This window comes from Gymnodraco acuticeps, unplaced genomic scaffold, assembly GCF_902827175.1.
Source record: "Gymnodraco acuticeps unplaced genomic scaffold, fGymAcu1.1, whole genome shotgun sequence".
NCBI classification, from domain to species: domain Eukaryota; kingdom Metazoa; phylum Chordata; class Actinopteri; order Perciformes; family Bathydraconidae; genus Gymnodraco; species Gymnodraco acuticeps.
Window position 1 is genome coordinate 100,001 of NW_022989839.1, and position 19,901 is coordinate 119,901.

Sequence of the window (19,901 nt, forward strand, 5' to 3'; positions counted from 1 at the left end):
GGTGTTCCTCTAACTCGTACCTGAGACCAGGTGTTCCTCTAACTCGTACCTGAGACCAGGTGTTCCTCTAACTCGTACCTGAGACCAGGTGTTCCTCTAACTCGTACCTGAGACCAGGTGTTCCTCTAACTCAGGGGTGGCCAACCCGCGGCTCTCGAGCCGCATGCGGCTCTTTGCCTAGTTTCATGCGGCTCTTCAGTTCATATCGAATTGTATATGTGTGAGTTTGGGGGAGAGACACTGACTCCTTACTAGTGTTGCACGGTGTACCGATACTTGAAAGGTACCGCGATACCCTGCCGTTAAAAACGTTACGATTCCTCCGTTTCATTAGTATCGGTACTTTAAGAATGACGGGGAAAAGTACTCCGGTGAGAAAGCGCCGTTTTAATAAGAGCCGTGTGTGTTCAGCGCTCTGCTTCCACTCCCTGCACTGCAGCCGTGCTTGCAGTCCCTCCCCTCTCAAGCACGCTCTAAGTCCCTCCCCTCTCAAGCACGCTCTAAGTGCCTCCCCTCTCTCGTGCACGCGCTAGCTGCCAGAGCATGTGAGAAAACGAGAAGCATGGCTGCAAGTGGGAGTGCAACTGCCGCTGCGCCTCGGCTTGTTGACAAAAAAGATGCCAGGAGCGAAATTTGGAAGTATTTTAGCTATATCTCTGACAGTGAGGGCAAGCCTACGGACACCACGAGGCCTGTCTGTAAGACATTTATTAATTGTATTTAATACGAATTCTTGTCATTTATTTTATTTATTGTTCTCATTGTTTAAACGTTTGTGTTATGGTTCTGGTGTGAAATAAAGCACAATAATTACATTTAAGACCGTTTCCCTTTTTTTAAGAAAATATCGAAAAAGAATCGGAATCGCAATTCTTGACTTGGTATCGAAACCAAAATGTTGGTATCGTGACAACACTACTCCTCAGAGTTAAACCTGATATTTAGTAGGTCTGTTAAGTATTGAATGCTGATAATTCTGACGTAATTTGGCCGGTCAAAGTTGTTTGGGCTCGGATAAAATCGCTCCGTTACTTTCGTCCCGTGTTATGTATGTGTGGTATCAGTGTGAGAGGATGACAGCGCGTATAATTTTGATGTGGCCCAAGAGCCAATCACAATAATACCTGCGATGCAGTGAACCAATCACCTTTGAGGGGGGGGGAAACCTATCGTTGATTAAACATTATCCAGTGTTTCCCCTGCCATTGTCTTGGAGGGGCGCTGCGCCCCGCCAACGGAGCCCCGCGACCCCCTGAAATTCAAGATGTTTAAAAAAAATATATATATACTTTTTTTTTTAAATATATATATAGCACCAAATTGCAAATAATCTATAACTACTGTCACTTTTCACATTGAACATGTGCTCTTTTATTAAATAAACTAAACGCTTTCATTTTAAGTTGTGAGTTTAGTGTTTTTGACCCTAAGAAACACTGATGCCTTAATCAATAACAATAATCCACAGCTCCTCTCTCTGCTCCAGAGGATTTTAAAAAAAAATATCCCAATGCCACAAAAATGCATCAGTGACGTGGTTGAAATCTTGTCTCCAGAAAACAAAAAACTGAAACAAGCGGTATCAGTGACTGTGTGTTTGATGTGGCTCTTTGCAGTAACATAGAAAAAATGTGGCTCTTAACCTCTGACTGGTTGGCCACCCCTGCTCTAACTCGTACCTGAGACCAGGTGTTCCTCTAACTCGTACCTGAGACCAGGTGTTCCTCTAACTCGTACCTGAGACCAGGTGTTTCTGTAGCTCTTACCTGAGATCAGGTGTTTCTCCGACAGCATGATCTTGGTGACGGGACTCCGGTGGACGGAGAAGGTCTGGAAGAGTTGCGGTCCCGAGCCCACGGTCTCCGGGTGCTGAACGATGACCCGGACCGACCCGGAGCTGGTCCCGTACGCGATCTCGATCCAGTTCCCGCTGTCACCTGAACACACCACCACGTCTCAGGTAAATCACTGACGTCATGAGGTCAGGTTTCTCTGTACCTGATTTGTGGCTGGAACCTAAACCTAAATCACTTTAAAGAGCCTTTTTGATCAGTGTTAAAAAATAAGCTATCTTACCTATATTATAATTAGCTATGCATGGATAAAATATGATGTGTTTTGCTCGTTAAATGCAGTCCTTTTAACTCATTCCTGAACACCATTTGCCATTTTGATATTTTAATTTGAAGTATAATATCAAAACTACATGTCTTTACATTGCACTTTTTTTTGATACCGCACTTCAAACACAAGGGGTTGCTGGCAGAGGGAAAGCATATATACTACAAATGCTTTTAGCGGCAGCCATCAAGTGCATCACGTACAGATGTTTAAAACCCGAACCCCCAGTTATACGACATGGAGGACATCCCACAGCTTCAGAAACCATCATTTTTAAAGAGACGGAGGCATGTAACACCTCTGCTACTAAAATAATGTAGTATACACTTAATATGATCCCCTAAACTACTGCACCTTAATATCTTGATCCATTTGTTTATTCTTTTCTCCCCTTAATTGTTATTATTTATGACTATGCATGTTTTTTTGTTGTTTTTTCCTCACTTATTTAGTTTTTTCTGTCTGCTGTATTTACTGTTTGATCTTGTTTATTATGTCTGTAGTAGTTTTGCACGATGCCCTGTATGTGCGTACTAGAAAGAGTGTAAGGAAAGCAGTATAGAGAGCAGCGTACTGGTTTTGGGCGTTAGGTAGACACTGAGGGCGGTGATGGCGTCTTCAGTCGGGTCTCTGTACAACTCGGTCACCAGCAGATCGTTGTCCTTCATCCTCAGAGGGAACTTCTGCACGTCTACGCTCACAAACAAACACACAGGTTATTTATTTGTACACGTGGGTAGATTTGGTTTGCAGGTAAAAGACAAGGGATCCATTATGACATTATGAAACAACACAGACAGCAGACACATGTCTAAAAAAGTACCTCCTGCTCCGCCACATCTAAAAACCTTTAAAAGTGAAATAAATGAAATAAATGAAATAAATGAAATAAATAAGAAATAAATAAAAAATAAATAAAAAATAAATAAAAAATAAAAAATAAAATAAAATATAAATAAAATAAATAAATAAATAAAAATAAAATAAATAAAATAAATAAAATAAATAAAATAAATAAATAAATAAATAAATAATAAAATAATAAAATAATAAATAATAAAATAATATCAAATAATATAATATAAATAAAATAAATAAAATAAATAAATAAATAAAATAAATAAATAAATAAATAAATAAATAAATAAAATAAATAAAATAAATAAAATAAATAAAATAAATAAAATAAATAAAATAAATAAAATAAATTAAATAAATTAAATAAATAAATCAACATATTAAATAAAGTTGAAAAAAAATGTAAAAGATTAAATATATAAAGTATAAATATGAATATATTATTGATGAAATGTGATTCTTGCTCTAAATGTGCAGAGTACTGATTCTTAGTGATGCGAGTGTTAATATCTGATATTTTCCCAGGTTACAAACTTCCGTCATTGGTTCCCACACTCAGATCCTAGTCTCTCACCGATGTAGTAGATGGAGCCGTTGTTGCAGCCGAGGATCAGGAAGGAGCCGGCGGTGTCGTAGCTGCTGATGGGAACCACGTCCTGATTCTGAACAAACACACACAACATTAAAGACACCCACAAAAAAAACCTGATGGACAACGATCTCAAGGAGAAACCAGGTCTGATTTAGACGGATATAACTGAGTGCACATGAAGAGGGATTTGATATGTTTTCTAGCGATGATTAATGTGTTTTATTAGTCTCTCTCTGTGCTATTCCGTTACGTCCTGATTCTGCACAAACACACAACATCACACGACAGTAACGACACCTACAAAAAACCTGCTCACTTTCCAAAAAGCGTATCTTTTTTGACCAACACTTATGCACAACGCTCTCAAGGAGAAACCAGGTCTCATTTAGACGGCATTCAAGAAGTAAGCTCAGCTGGAGAAAGCAGGATATAACTCTGTAACACGAGTGCACATGAAGAGGGATTTGATATGTTTCCTGGGTCTAGAGATGACCCAGAAAACATTCATATCCAGTTGAAATACATTAGTCTCCAGCCACCTGCATCATTATTCTAGCATGCATCAATAATTAAAGGAAGAACCTAATTAAAGATTATTTGTGGGCATTGTAAAGATCTGTAATATCTTTATAAAAGCCTTTTGTGTAGAAGAGATCCTCCACAATCTACCATCCACCTGTTAACAGATTGAATCCAGATTGAATCCACAGAATGAAATGAATTGTTTAAGGGCTTTCTGGATCCAGTGGTTGAATGTGAACATCACGAGAGATGCCGTCTTTCACCAAGAGCTTTTTAATAACAGTTCAAATGTGTCACTGCATGGAAAACAGTAGTGGGACGTATGCAGTATTATGCAGTATTATGTGTATTATGTATTAATAATAGTTAATTAACAGTATTATGTATTATGTTGTGCAGGTGACGGTCTTCTATCTAGTAAAAAACATCACTGGTGTAACAGTCTGAGAAAAGCTTGGATGTTAATTTGTGTGCCTTTCTTATCAATTTATGATTCATTTTGTAAATGTTAGTGTAATTAGACAATTGTAAAATGTAGAGTATTATCTGGATAGCGAAAAGTAGAATGTTTCATATTTGGGATGTGGTCTGTGAGTCACATGACCACACAGGTCAGAGGGCATTGCCATGGCATTGTGGGTAAGAGGCAACATGCCGTTGAAATCAAGACCCCAGGAAGTGTGCCGGACTCTGAGGCAAAAATCCGTAGTGTCCAAACGGCGGTACTACAAGTCCGTGACGTCACCCGGCCCAGAAAGACTTTTCCCCATTGTCAAAAAAATGACAAAGAGACGTCTGTAAATCAGCAGATATTTTTTTTTTAACTAAATAAATGACCCAGTATGAACTATTGTATAGCCCTTATTAGAATCATTCGGTCCTTAAAGTTGTAAAATGCACTAAAAGCCAAATCTAGATTTATTTTCTCTCTCCATTCAGTCTAGTGAGCAGAGAGTGGGCGCTCGGGGGGCGGGGCTTAAGGGGCGCATACAGGTTCTTCTGCTCTGACAGCATGACGGGTAATCTGTGACGTTTCACTTTCTCAAAAGTTGGGCCATTTGGTCCTTATGAGCCAATGAGCAGCTCTCATAGGAAAGAACGAGACCCCGCCTCCCACGCTGCATCCAGTTCTTATTAAACATCCATGAGGCGCACACGATAAATGTTTCTCATTTGTTGTACGTGTGTGTTAATATTTAAGAGTGTGCTTTACACTTTTTTTTGTACGGTTTGTGTAAATGATTATTTTGTGACCCACGTTTTCATTTTGCTAATGTGTTAGCAGTTTATCAATGGGCATAACGTATCGTCCACACGGTTGCGTCGCGTGCTTCAACGGAGACGCTTCCCAATCACTTTGAATGGGGCGACGTCACGCTTTGAGGTTCCGTTGCTTCCCGTTGCTCGTGCTGAAAGTTGAGAAATGTTCAACTTTTCAAGCGTCGACGGAAGCGCCAGCCAATCAAATCATATGCCAGTACAAGCACTAGCCAATCAAACCGCGTGCTTGTGTGTCAGGGGCGGGAGTTTAATGTGATTGGTTGTTGGTCGCGCGCCAGACACGCCCGCCGGCAAGCTTCAACGCGACGGAACCGTGTGGACGTACCGTAAGAGACTGAAACAACTTAATGTAAACTTTCAATTGTTCATTTCTTATAGTTTAGTCTTCGGAGAAAGAGAGCGAGAGAATACAACTTCAAAAGACATCAGTATGTTCGTGGCCTTATTTATTGGACTGGTGTAGCTACAACTGGTGTGGATAAGAGCGTCTCCACCCACCTGCCAGTGTTTGGTGACGGCGTTCCAGACCCCCACCTTCCCCGCGTGGCTGGTGGCGATCAGCTGGTTACCAACGAAGAAGAGAGCCTCCACCGGCACGTTGAGACTGAAGACGCCTGCAGGAGAAACAGGTCAGACACTCAGAGGACTTCACCTCATCTGATTGGTGGTTTCAATCAGCCTCCCTTCATGCTGGGGAAAACTACTTGAAGATGAAACCTATAGAATAAATATGATTAATATAAAAAATAAATGATAAGCACGTTTTGGGCTTTTCTTCAAATTATTAAAACATACTTTTGGGCCAAAATAAAAATAATCAGGAGAGAACTAAAACATTTAGGGCCTTAAAAACAAGTCAAATAATGTAAAACTAAATGTTCAACATTACAGAAGAACTTCTTAACTTCTTAATTTCTCCCCGGGATAATGTCAGTGTTTCTTTTTCTGATGAAAGAGTTTGACTAGTATTGGAGTGTTTTAAATCAGTATTTCCTCTCTTCATATCTAGAGTACTTGTTGACGCCTCACCGATCTCGTTTCCGTTCCCGTCGGGGCAGATGGCCCACAGGATGATCTCCGTCCCCGACGCCACGGCCACCATCTTGTCGTTGTCTCCCAGCGAGCCGGCCATCACCTTAGCGTTCAGAGCCACCCTGTCGATCACCCAGTCCAGCCGGGGGGAGGTGAACACCTGCTGCCAGCCCGTAGACTCCTTCACCCTGAGGGGGGGGGGGGGGGGGGCAGCAATGTTATGGCCATTATGGTACTAAAGCTTAAAGGTCTCCTATCATGCTATTATTAGGCAGATATTATGGATTAAAAAATCATGTCTATGAAATGTTTTGCTCAAAATACCAAACAGATCATGCATTTTAGAAACCCCTCATATCCCCCTGTTTCAGCCTGTTAGAGAAACGCTGACTCTGGGTCCTTAGCTTGAAGAAAGAAAACGATAAGAGGAGGGGGAGTGTGTGCCTGCTCAGAATTCTACTTGATACAGCTAAATGCTGCCGTGATTAAACTCCATATCATGTTCCAAACCACATGAAGGATTCTCTCTGAAACAGGATGGAGCTCAAACTCTTTCTCTCTCTCTCAGGTTTACCACAAGGTGACTTCCTTTTGATTTCCTGCTTCTTCCCACACACTCTCTCCAGCACAGGTTAGCTCTGAGTGCTAGCATGCTAATGTAAACACAGACCAGATTACTTCCAGAACACGTCTCATTGTTTCTGACAGCAACGTTTCTGATTGGGCCGTGGGTGTAAAGCCCGCCCACATTTCCGATAGTACGTCATATCGGACGTAAATGTGGATCAGCTCCGTTGTTCCCCCGTCTTTAGAGATTTGGGTACGGAGGAAAGGAGAGAGGGTTTTGTTGTCTGACACTTTGTGAGTCTCCTGACGCACCGGGGACACACCGGGGACACACCGGGGACACACCGGGGACACACCGGGGACACATGGTGATGTAGAAGAGACATGGAGAAGTGCATTTTGCATAACAGGAGACCTTTAAAACAGTGTAATCCTAATGAAATGTAACAAAGTGGTATCACTACAGGAAGGACAGGGACAAAGGAAGAAGTTTACTCTATGGGGGGGGGGGGGGGGTAGCTGCGACACCCAACTGTTCTTTGTAGGGTGTGAGTTGTGCTTATTGTGAAATGTTGTCCTGTAAATGTTCTTTGATGTTTCCCTATATGAGAGTCTGTCACACTCAGGAGGAGTCGTCACGCTTGCATTAAACAAAGATCATAAAATACTTCATATCGATAATGTGTTTCTTTGCATAACTCATCATTGTCTCTCGACAGCAGCTGATTTTAAAGGTCTCCTGTTCAACTGTTTCTCATCAATATCTCACAGGTCACAGATATATCTAGAGCCTGTCTCTGATTGGCCGAAACACCAAACAGATCATTGCAACATTACCCATAATCCCCTCTGTTTCCAAAGTGCTGATTCTCTGTCTGTTACTTTAGATGAAAATAAGGAGCCCCTCCCCACGCCCCTCTGAGAGACATTTGGTTACAAAGAACTCAATGGTGCTCTAGGAGGAGATTCAGGTGATAAGGGGGGGGGGGGTACCTTGGTTGCTGATTGGCTAATGGTTACACAAGACAACACATCGTTATGACATCATCAAGTGACTAAAATCTGATCAGCTCATTTTCAGACAGGTTTTTATAGAAATGGATCAAAAAGAGAGAGAATCTTTGTTCCTGAAACTTTCAGAGTCTCTTTCCACAGGGGGACACATGTTGATGTAGAAGAGACATGAAGAAGAGGGGACACATGTTGATGTAGAAGAGACATGAAGAAGAGGGGACACATGTTGATGTAGAAGAGACATGAAGAAGAGGGGACACATGTTTGATGTAGAAGAGACATGGAAGAAGAGGGGACACATGTTGATGTAGAAGAGACATGAAGAAGAGGGGACACATGTTGATGTGGAAGAGACATGAAGAAGAGGGGACACATGTTGATGTAGGAAGAGACAGTGAAGAAGAGGGGGACACATGTTGATGTAGAAGAGACATGGAGAAGATGGGGACACATGTTGATGTAGAAGAGACATGAAGAAGAGGGGGACACATGTTGATGTAGAAGAGACATGAAGAAGAGGGGGACACATGTTGATGAAGAAGAGACATGAAGAAGAGGGGACACATGTTGATGAAGAAGAGACATGAAGAAGAGGGGACACATGTTGATGTAGAAGAGACATGAAGAAGAGGGGACACATGTTGATGTAGAAGAGACATGAGAAGAGGGGACACATGTGATTGAAGAAGAGACATGAAGAAGAGGGGACACATGTTGATGTAAGAAGAGACATGAAGAAGAGGGGACACATGTTGATGAAGAAGAGACATGAAGAAGGGGGACACATGTGATGTAGAAGAGATGAGAAGAGGGGACACATGTTGATGTAAGAAGAGACATGAAGAAGAGGGGACACATGTTGATGAAAAGAGACATGGAAGAGGGGACACATGTTTGATGTAGAAGAGACATGAAGAAGAGGGGACACATGTTGATGAAGAAGAGATGAAGAAGAGGGGACACATGTTGATGTAGAAGAGACATGAAGAAGAGGGGACCATGGATGTGAAGAGACATGAAGAAGAGGGGACACTGGTGATGTAGAAACTGAAGAAGAGGGGACACCTGTTGATGTAGAAGAGGACATGAAGAAGAGGACACATGTTGATGTAGAAGAGACATGAAGAGGGGGACACATGTTGATGTAGAAGAGACATGAAGAAGAGGGGACACATGTTGATGTAGAAGAGACATGAAGAAGAGGGGACACATGTTGATGTAAGAAGAGACATGAAGAAGAGGGGACACATGTTGATGTAGAAGAGACATGAGAAGAGGGGGACAACATGTTGATGTAGAAGAGACATGAAGAAGAGGGGACACATGTTGATGTAGAAGAGACATGAAGAAGAGGGGGACACATGTTGATGTAGAAGAGACATGAAGGAAGAGGGGACACATGTTGATGTAGAAAAGACATGAAGAAGAGGGGACACATGTTGATGTAGAAGAGACACTGAATGAAGAGGAGGGGACACATGTTGATGTAAAGAAGAGACATGAAGAAGAGGGGGACACATGTTGATGTAGAAGAGGACATGAAGAAGAAGGGGACACATGTTGATGTAGAAGGACACGAAGAGAGGCAGACACAGTGAGGAAGAAGAGACATGAGAAGAGGAGACACATGTTGATGAAGAAGAGACATGAAGAAGAGGAAGGGAGACACATGTTGATGAAGAAGAGACATGAAGAAGAGGAGACACATGTTGATGAGAAGAGACATGAAGAAGAGGGGACACATGTGATGTAGAAGAGACATGAAGAAGAGGGGGAACACATGTTGATGTAGAAGAGACATGAAGAAGAGGGGACACATGTTGATGTAGATAGACGTAGACATGAAGTGAAGAGAGGGGAAGGGGGAACATGTTGATGAAGAAGAGAAATGGAAGAAGAGGGGACACATGTTGATGTAGAAGAGACATGGAGAAGAGGGGACACATGTGATGTAGAAGAAGGACATGGAGAAGAGAGGGGACACAGTTGATGTAGAAGAGAAGAGACATGTGAGAAGAAGAGGGGGACACATGTTGATGTAGAAGAGACATGGAAGAAGAGGGACACATGTTGATGTAGAAGAGACATGGAGGAATATGGGGAGACACATGTTGATGTAGAAGAGACTATGAAGAAGCGGGGACACATGTTGATCGTAGAAGAGGACATGAGAAGAGGGGACACATGTGATAGAAGAGACATGAAGAAGAGGGAACACATGTTGATGTAGAGAAAGAGGACATGGAGAAGAGGGGACACATGTTGATGTAGAAGAGACATGGAGAAGAGGGGACACATGTGGAATGTAGAAGAGACATGTAGAAGAGGGGACACATTGTTGATGAAGAAGAGGGGACACATGTTGATGTAGAAGAGACATGAAGAAGAGGGGACACATGTTGATGTAGAAGAGACATGAAGAAGAGGGGACACATGTTGATGTAGAAGAGACATGGAGGAAGATGGGCCACATGTTGATGAAGAAGAGGGGACACATGTTGATGTAGAAGAGACATGAAGAAGAGGGGACACATGTTGATGTAGAAGAGACATGAAGAAGAGGGGACACATGTTGATGTAGAAGAGACATGGAGAAGAGGGGACACATGTTGATGTAGAAGAGACATGGAGAAGAGGGGGACACATGTTGATGTAGAAGAGACATGAAGAAGAGGGGACACATGTTGATGTAGAAGAGACATGGAGAAGAGGGGACACATGTTGATGTAGAAGAGACATGGAGAAGAGGGGACACATGTTGATGTAGAAGAGACATGTAGAAGAGGGGACACATGTTGATGTAGAAGAGACATGAAGAAGAGGGGACACATGTTGATGTAGAAGAGACATGGAGAAGAGGGGACACATGTTGATGTAGAAGAGACATGGAGAAGAGGGGACACATGTTGATGTAGAAGAGACATGGAGAAGAGGGGACACATGTTGATGTAGAAGAGACATGGAAGAAGAGGGGACACATGTTGATGTAGAAGAGACATGTAGAAGAGGGGGACACATGTTGATGTAGAAGAGACATGAAGAAGAGGGGACACATGTTGATGTAGAAGAGACATGGAGAAGAGGGGACACATGTTGATGTAGAAGAGACATGGAGAAGAGGGGACACATGTTGATGTAGAAGAGACATGGAGAAGAGGGGACACATGTTGATGTAGAAGAGACATGAAGAAGAGGGGACACATGTTGATGTAGAAGAGACATGGAGAAGAGGGGACACATGTTGATGTAGAAGAGACATGGAGAAGAGGGGACACATGTTGATGTAGAAGAGACATGTAGAAGAGGGGACACATGTTGATGTAGAAGAGACATGAAGAAGAGGGGACACATGTTGATGTAGAAGAGACATGGAGAAGAGGGGACACATGTTGATGTAGAAGAGACATGGAGAAGAGGGGACACATGTTGATGTAGAAGAGACATGGAGAAGAGGGGACACATGTTGATGTAGAAGAGACATGAAGAAGAGGGGACACATGTTGATGTAGAAGAGACATGGAGAAGAGGGGACACATGTTGATGTAGAAGAGACATGAAGAAGAGGGGACACATGTTGATGAAGAAGAGACATGAAGAAGAGGGGACACATGTTGATGTAGAAGAGACATGAAGAAGAGGGGACCACATGTTGATGTAGAAGAGACATGTAGAAGAGGGGACACATGTTGATGTAGAAGAGACATGAAGAAGAGGGGACACATGTTGATGTAGAAGAGGACATGGAGAAGAGGGGGACACATGTTGATGTAGAAGAGACATGAAGAAGAGGGGACACATGTTGATGTAGAAGAGACATGAAGAAGAGGGGACACATGTTGATGTAGAAGAGACATGGAGAAGAGGGGACACATGTTGATGTAGAAGAGACATGGAAGAAGAGGGGACACATGTTGATGTAGAAGAGACATGGAGAAGAGGGGACACATGTTGATGTAGAAGAGACATGAAGAAGAGGGGACACATGTTGATGTAGAAGAGACATGAAGAAGAGGGGACACATGTTGATGAAGAAGAGACATGAAGAAGAGGGGACACATGTTGATGTAGAAGAGACATGGAGAAGAGGGGACACATGTTGATGTAGAAGAGACATGAAGAAGAGGGGACTCATGTTGATGTAGAAGAGACATGAAGAAGAGGGGACACATGTTGATGTAGAAGAGACATGGAGAAGAGGGGACACATGTTGATGTAGAAGAGACATGAAGAAGAGGGGACACATGTTGATGTAGAAGAGACATGGAGAAGAGGGGACACATGTTGATGTAGAAGAGACATGAAGAAGAGGGGACACATGTTGATGTAGAAGAGACATGAAGAAGAGGGGACACATGTTGATGTAGAAGAGACATGGAGAAGAGGGGACACATGTTGATGTAGAAGAGACATGGAGAAGAGGGGACACATGTTGATGTAGAAGAGACATGGAGAAGAGGGGACACATGTTGATGTAGAAGAGACATGAAGAAGAGGGGACACATGTTGATGTAGAAGAGACATGAAGAAGAGGGGACACATGTTGATGAAGAAGAGACATGAAGAAGAGGGGACACATGTTGATGTAGAAGAGACATGGAGAAGAGGGGACACATGTTGATGTAGAAGAGAGATGAAGAAGAGGGGACACATGTTGATGTAGAAGAGACAGGAAGAAGGTGAGCTTTAAGTTGCTACAACAAGCTGTATTCGTACACCAGGTGAAGCTCGAAGTGAAGCATCCCCTGTGTGAACTCACCTGTAGCAGACGACAAACTGAGCGTAGGCCACAGCGATCCAGTTGTGGTGACCACAGATGATCCGCACCATGCCGGTGTCTGAGAGCTGCCCTGCACGTGTGCACACACACACACACACACACACACACACACATTATATACTCTGCTTTGGTCACCTCCCCTGTATTTTACCTTATTACGATTATTAAGGTTTGAACAGTGTTGGGACTAACGCGTTACAGTAACGCCGTTACTTCGTAACGGCGTTATTTTTTACAGTAACTCGTGCTCTAACGCATTACTTTTTAAATTCAGTAACTCAGTTACCGTTACTACATGGTGCGTTACTCCGTTACTGCGTTAGTTTTTTTATATAGTCAACAGCCAGGCGAACAGAGATGAGAACTGTACTTAAGTACTTGAGTAAATGTACTTAGATACTTCCTGTGTCACATGCGGAGACGGGCTGTGGGCGTGTTTGTGTTGTTTACTAACAAGACTATCATGGCGGCGGCGGAGCTCAAGTCTAGTTTCTCCACCTGGAGATATTCTCACTATTTCACTTTTGTCGAGCACAAAGAAAATAACGTTTCTGTTAAATGTAAGTTGTGTCCTGGCGGGTCAAAGATCCTATCTACTGCCCAAACCAGTCATTCAAATCTCTTAGAACATCTGCAAAAACAACATGCTGGGACGAAGCTAGTAGCTAAGACCACAGAGACTCAGCCGACGCCACTCCACCTCCACCTAAGCAACAGCGGCTGGATTTTAACCAAAGGACTGCTAGCCAGGGAAAAGTGGATAAAGCCATTGCACGGTATGTTGTAGAACACATGCAGGCTATTGCTACAGTGGAGTCACCCGCTTTCAGGGAGCTAGTTAGCATGATAGCATGTCCGGGCGGCACACGGCATATGGGACGGAACACTTTTTCCAACTACCTGGAGAAAGAATATACAAAAATGGAAAGCCAGCTAATATCGATGCAATCCAGATTGCATATAATGCATGTCAAGTTGATCAACAGATTGTATTATTCTCCAATGCAATAACAGTACTGAAATGAAGGCTATAAGGGCATTAATGGGAGCCCTTTTTCTAAGTAACGAAAACGTTACTTTTCACAGTAACGCATTACTTTTTGGTGTAAGTAATCAGTAAAGCAACTGAGTTACTTTTGAAATGAAGTAACTAGTAATGGTAACTAGTTACTGGTTTTCAGTAACTAGCACAACACTGGGTTTGAATATGTGTTAAAAGCTTTAGATTAAACTAACTCAACTGTTCATGTTTGTAAATTACACCTGGATTTAAAACATGTTAATCTAGTCAATTATTAAGTCAATTAAAATCTCAATTTTCTGTCAATAAGTATTCACTGTGAGGCAGGATATGACTGTCGACTGTATCATATGGTAGCGTATATTATGGTACAGTATGGTATATGATGGTATGGTGTGATATGGTAGTGTATGGTATATTATATTATGGTATGTTATGGTGTGGTGTGTTCTGGTACCTCCGGGCGTCCTCTCCTCGGTGCTGACCCTCCCCAGGATGCCAGAGTTCCCCAGGTTTGGAGGCATGGTGTTGCTTCGTCTCACCGGCGCTCGCTCTGCCGGCGCCGCTCGACCCGCCATGAACTGAGAGCCGGCCACGCTGTGACGGTTACGCCGCTTCGCTGGGTACACTGAGGCAGACAGGAAGTGAGGGCACAGACAGGAAGTGAGGGCACAGACAGGAAGTGAGGACACAGACAGGAAGTGAGGACACAGACAGGAAGTGAGGACACAGACAGGAAGTGAGGGCACATACAGGAAGTGAGGACACAGACAGGAAGTGAGGACACAGACAGGAAGTGAGGGCACAGACAGGAAGTGAGGACACAGACAGGAAGTGAGGGCACAGACAGGAAGTGAGGGCACAGACAGGAAGTGAGGGCACAGACAGGAAGTGAGGACACAGACAGGAAGTGGGGCACATACAGGAAGTGAGGACACAGACAGGAAGTGAGGACACAGACAGGAAGTGAGGGCACAGACAGGAAGTGAGGACACAGACAGGAAGTGAGGACACAGACAGGAAGTGAGGACACAGACAGGAAGTGAGGGCACAGACAGGAAGTGAGGACACAGACAGGAAGTGAGGACACAGACAGGAAGTGAGGGCACAGACAGGAAGTGAGGACACAGACAGGAAGTGAGGACAAAGTAGAGGATAGTTAATTATTTCCGGCATTGTTATTATTACACTCATATTGTAATATACATATGTTTAGTTATTGTTTTAAATGTTACAACACTGTCCACTTCTTTACTTTAAGTTCTCCATGTGTGTATACATGTTTTTTTATTTCTTTTTTTATTATTATTGTTTAGTTAATTATTTTATTTTTATTTTCATTTGTATTCTATTTTATTAAATGTTATCTTAAGTATCCCAACAGTGCTTTTCTTTGGCGATGTATACGGACACCAAAGGTGTGTTTTCTGTTCCTCTTCAGACCAGGTGCAGCAGCAGGAACATTACACGTCAAACTACAGATGAAATGTGAGGTGGTGTACCTGGGGGAGGCAGGTAGCCGTTGAACAGCACGTTTCCACAGGAGGATCTGTCCAGCTCGTCACACAGCTGCAGCTTACGCACTTCAACACAAAGAGATACTTCATCAGAGAAGACAACACAGAGGAAGATATCCAACAAAGTGAGTCTCGCTGCCAGCCGTGTGAACCTGGACATGTTGATTACCCACAGTTACAAATGTATAGTACGGGTCCCCAGCACGTAGAGTGGTTTTGGGGGTTATGAGGATGTTGAATCCATTTCTGACACTTCTAGGATCAAATATGGCAGTCCCACAAAATTACAAAAATGACCTGAAATTCATCAAATTCTTCAATAGTGTTTTTATTTGTCAGACGGTTTAGAGATTTTTTTATCTTCACGTCATCTGTGTATTTTTCTTACTCTCTAATGCTGGTTTATTTCTATTTCAATTGATTTCTACTCCTTTAATGTGTCATTATGTGCAATGCCTTGTTTGTTTTATGATGCTGAAACAACAGAAATTCCCAAATTGGGATTCATAAAGTACATTTTATTTGATCTTATCTTCAGACCAGCCCACCAACAAACACGACCACTTTCTGGTTAAATCCGCAATTTTTTATCCTGTATTTGCATTGAATTCACCATTTACACCTAGATGCTACCTTTTTATTGTATTCTCACTTATTATATGGTTTGTGAGCTGTGTGATTTTTCGGACACATTTAACATGACTTTGTGACGAAGATGGCTTCGTCACTGGACTGACGGCTTCGGGCTTTGTATATTGCACATATCTTTTATTTTGAAAAGTGTTCCCCCTCCCGTTCTTTCTGTTACTCCTGATTATGTTCACCTGGTGCCCTGTGTTGTCTCCTCCCCCCTCACCTGTGTCTAATGGCTGATTAGTGGGTGTGTATTTCGGCTCTGTGTTTCCTGTCTGTGGAGGCTGGTAGTGTGGGTGAGATCCTTGTGGCTGGTGACTGTTCACCTGGGCAGCAATATTGAGGCTGTGTATCCTGAACCACAGCGATGAATAAATGCCCACACCGGGTTATATTTGAATTCTCTGCCTCTGCCTCCTTGCTTGGTCGGGCCGCTCAACGGTCAGTTTCACAGACTTTTAAAATCTTATTTTCTGTGGGTTTTATCTTCCCAGATGTCGTTTTAAAGTTCACGTTGTATTTCCAACGTCTCGACTCTCACCCAGCGGCGTGATGCCGTAAAACTCGGCCTCGTGCATGAGCATGTGCACGTTGATGGAGCGCGGGTACAGCTCTTTGGTGCGCAGGAAGTTGAGGATGGTGGCGAACAGAGAGGGGTCTCTGTCGATGAAGATCTGCAGGGAGATGTTGAGATAAATATCACACATTTTACAGGAAATAAAACTGAAAATTAACTCAAAAACGAATCGGAAGATCCAGGCAAGAATATCCTTTTTGTGCATTTCATTCCAATAAAAAGAGGACACAGCTTTTACATTACTTCCTGCTGCTTTCCTTCTTTCACCGTGGTAACAAACCATTAGCCTGCACTGGTGCGCTAATCCCTCCACTGCCTGTCTCCTAAATATACATACAGTATCCCCCAGTGCACAAAACTGCCTTCAAAATCAAAGCATAAAACTGTTAACTTAAAGTATACTAAGCGCCTTTGAGCATTAGGAAACGCGCCATAAAAATCCCATGTATTATTATACTAAACTAAATGGTAATAACGAAAACAAGAAAGCATATCTCATAAGACATTCATTAATAAGCTAATAAGTACAGCATTACTCACAGCTCCAGTTTCATCCTTCAGAGTCGAGATGCGGCCGCTCAGAAGACTGAAAAACAAAAGTCATTTTAAACTGCAGCTACTTTTAACAGAGGAACATTTGCTTCAGAACACCAAAACCCTAGGGAACGAATGTCACTATTTTAGTGTTGCATTGTTGCTGGTGACGAAGTCCACAGGGACTTGGGACCGGTTCAAGTCCTGGAAAGACCAAGTGCTACCAAGGTGTCCCTGAGCAAGGCACCGCTACACTCCTCCTGACACTATATTGGTCAAATGCAGGATGTACATTTCAACTTCAGAGTAGACCAAATAACACAATGGACTTCTGCTTTGATATTCACACAGTATTCCTCTGACTAAATACTTGTTAAAGTGCTCGATGTATAGATTGTTAAAGCAAAGAAACTCAGGGTGAAGAACCGTTCAAGTGCAGAACCACGTATTTTATTAAACAACATTTTAAATGGTCGTCTGCATTCGTTAGTTAGGTGTAGGGCTAATCAATTAATCGTATTTTAAATCGCAATTACGATTATGAAAACATAATCGAAATAAAACGATTATTTATTTATTTTAATAAATGTTTTATTTATGAATTATTATTATGTATTTTGTATTGGTTTTTCAGTTGAATTATACTTAGAGTTCAGGGTAATCAACTGTTCAATAAATGGTTGTTTTCAAAGTCAATTGATAATCGTTTTTAATAATCGTGATATCAATTATCGACCCAAATAATCGAGATTATGATTTTTGCCATAATCGAGCAGTTAGGTGTTTCTAATAATAATAATAAATTACATTTTTTTATTAGAGCACTTTTACAGGTGCTCAAAGCGCTTTACAATTACATACTAGACATGTAAGAGTCATTACTGCGGACATTACCCACAGGAGCAAATGCGGGTAGAGTGTCTTGCCCAAGGACACAACGACCCTGACGCAGTGGCGGCCGAGGCGGGTTTCGAACTGGGGTTCACCAACGCCCCTTGATCTGATGATCAACGCTCTAACTGCGCCAAAACCGCCCCAACGATTCCCAATTTCTCTCACCTGGAGAAGAAGGAGTCGGGGACCCAGGTGAGCGTCTGCCGGGAGGAGCTGAACCTGAAACACAATCACTGTTTACTCTTCTCTTAGATAGAGTTTACTAAAGTCTACCAGCACCTGGAGATGTTGAGAAATGTACAGTAGGGTCTCCAGCACAAAGGAACTGCCGGACGCTAACCTGCATGTTGGGACATTTGCTAAGATTAGCATACGTTTTGTTAATTTAAAAAATAGTTTGGTTGATTTGGACAATTGTGGAGTTTATTGAGTCCATGTTCTGACATATCTAGGATCAAATATGGCAGTTTTAAGTCCCCAAAATGTTTAAATTGACCCAAAACACATCAAAATCAGGCCACAGAGTACAGATATGGTCACTTTCTGGATATAACTGACATTTCTGATCCTGAAAATGTCCGAAATGGATTCAACATCCTCGATAAACCCCCAAAACACTTTATATTATTCTGAGATGGGTCATTGTGCTGAATGAGTACTTTTGCTTTTTGTACTTTAAACCCATCTTTATGCTTATACTTCTGTACTTTTACCTAAATAACATTTTGTAATCAGGACTTTTACTTGTAGTGGAGTATTTTAAGACCATAGTATTTGTATGTACTTTTACTGAAGTAAAGGATCCGAGTACTTCATCCTCAGATCTTGTACTTGAGTAAAAGTAGAAGTACTCAGATCTTGTACTTAGTAAAAGTAGAAGTACTCAGATCATTTAGCCTACTTGAGTAAAAGTAGAAGTACTCAGATCATGTACTTGAGTAAAAGTAGAAGTACTCAGGTCTTGTACTTGAGTAAAAGTAGAAGTACTCAGATCTTGTACTTAGTAAAAGTAGAAGTACTCAGATCTTGTACTTGAGTAAAAGTAGAAGTACTCAGATCTTGTACTTGAGTAAAAGTAGAAGTACTCAGATCTTGTACTTGAGTAAAAGTAGAAGTACTCAGATCTTGTTCTTGAGTAAAAGTAGAAGTACTCTGATCTTGTACTTGAGTAAAGTAGAAGTACTCAGATCTTGTACTTGAGTAAAAGTAGAAGTACTCATATCTTGTACTTGAGTAAAAGTAGAAGTACTCAGATCTTGTACTTGAGTAAAAGTAGAAGTACTCAGATCTTGTACTTAGTAAAAGTAAAAGTACTCAGATCTTGTACTTGAGTAAAAGTAGAAGTACTCAGATCTTGTACTTGAGTAAAAGTAGAAGTACTCAGATCTTGTACTTGAGTAAAAGTAGAAGTACTCATATCTTGTACTTGAGTAAAAGTAGAAGTACTCAGATATTGTACTTGAGTAAAAGTAGAAGTACTCAGATATTGTACTTAGTAAAAGTAGAAGTACTCAGATCTTGTACTTGAGTAAAAGTAGAAGTACTCAGATCTTGTACTTGAGTAAAAGTAGAAGTACTCAGATCTTGTACTTGAGTAAAAGTAGAAGTACTCAGGTCTTGTACTTGGTAAAAGTAGAAGTACTCAGATCTTGTACTTGAGTAAAAGTAGAAGTACTCAGATCTTGTTCTTGAGTAAAAGTAGAAGTACTCATATCTTGTACTTGAGTAAAAGTAGAAGTACCAGAGTGTAGGAATACTCTGTTACATTAAAAGTCCTGCATTCAAAATGTTCCTCAAGTGAAAGTAGAAAAGTATTCTCATCTAAATATAGTGAAAGACAGTAAAAGTAGTCGTTGTGCAGATTGGTCCATTTCAGAATAATATATATGATATGTTTTATAATGATTGATCATGAAAGTGTTCTCAAAGCTGGTGAAGGTGCAGCTAGTTTGAAGTACTTT

At 41.7% G+C, this 19,901-nt stretch overlaps 1 protein-coding gene across 1 annotated transcript in view; it reads right to left on the bottom strand.

The window, feature by feature from the left end:
- Positions 1 to 18,159, bottom strand: part of shkbp1 (SH3KBP1 binding protein 1) — a gene marked incomplete at its 5' end in the record, with an annotated part of 24,740 nt that extends 6,581 nt beyond the window's left edge. Inside the window, 11 exon segments of the mRNA XM_034235907.1 lie at positions 1,767 to 1,937; positions 2,696 to 2,812; positions 3,554 to 3,641; positions 5,873 to 5,988; positions 6,404 to 6,594; positions 12,744 to 12,834; positions 14,243 to 14,413; positions 15,288 to 15,368; positions 16,477 to 16,609; positions 17,053 to 17,098; positions 18,106 to 18,159. Coding sequence (XP_034091798.1) covers positions 1,767 to 1,937; positions 2,696 to 2,812; positions 3,554 to 3,641; positions 5,873 to 5,988; positions 6,404 to 6,594; positions 12,744 to 12,834; positions 14,243 to 14,413; positions 15,288 to 15,368; positions 16,477 to 16,609; positions 17,053 to 17,098; positions 18,106 to 18,159 — 1,259 coding nt within the window.
- Positions 18,160 to 19,901: the final 1,742 nt, after the last annotated feature.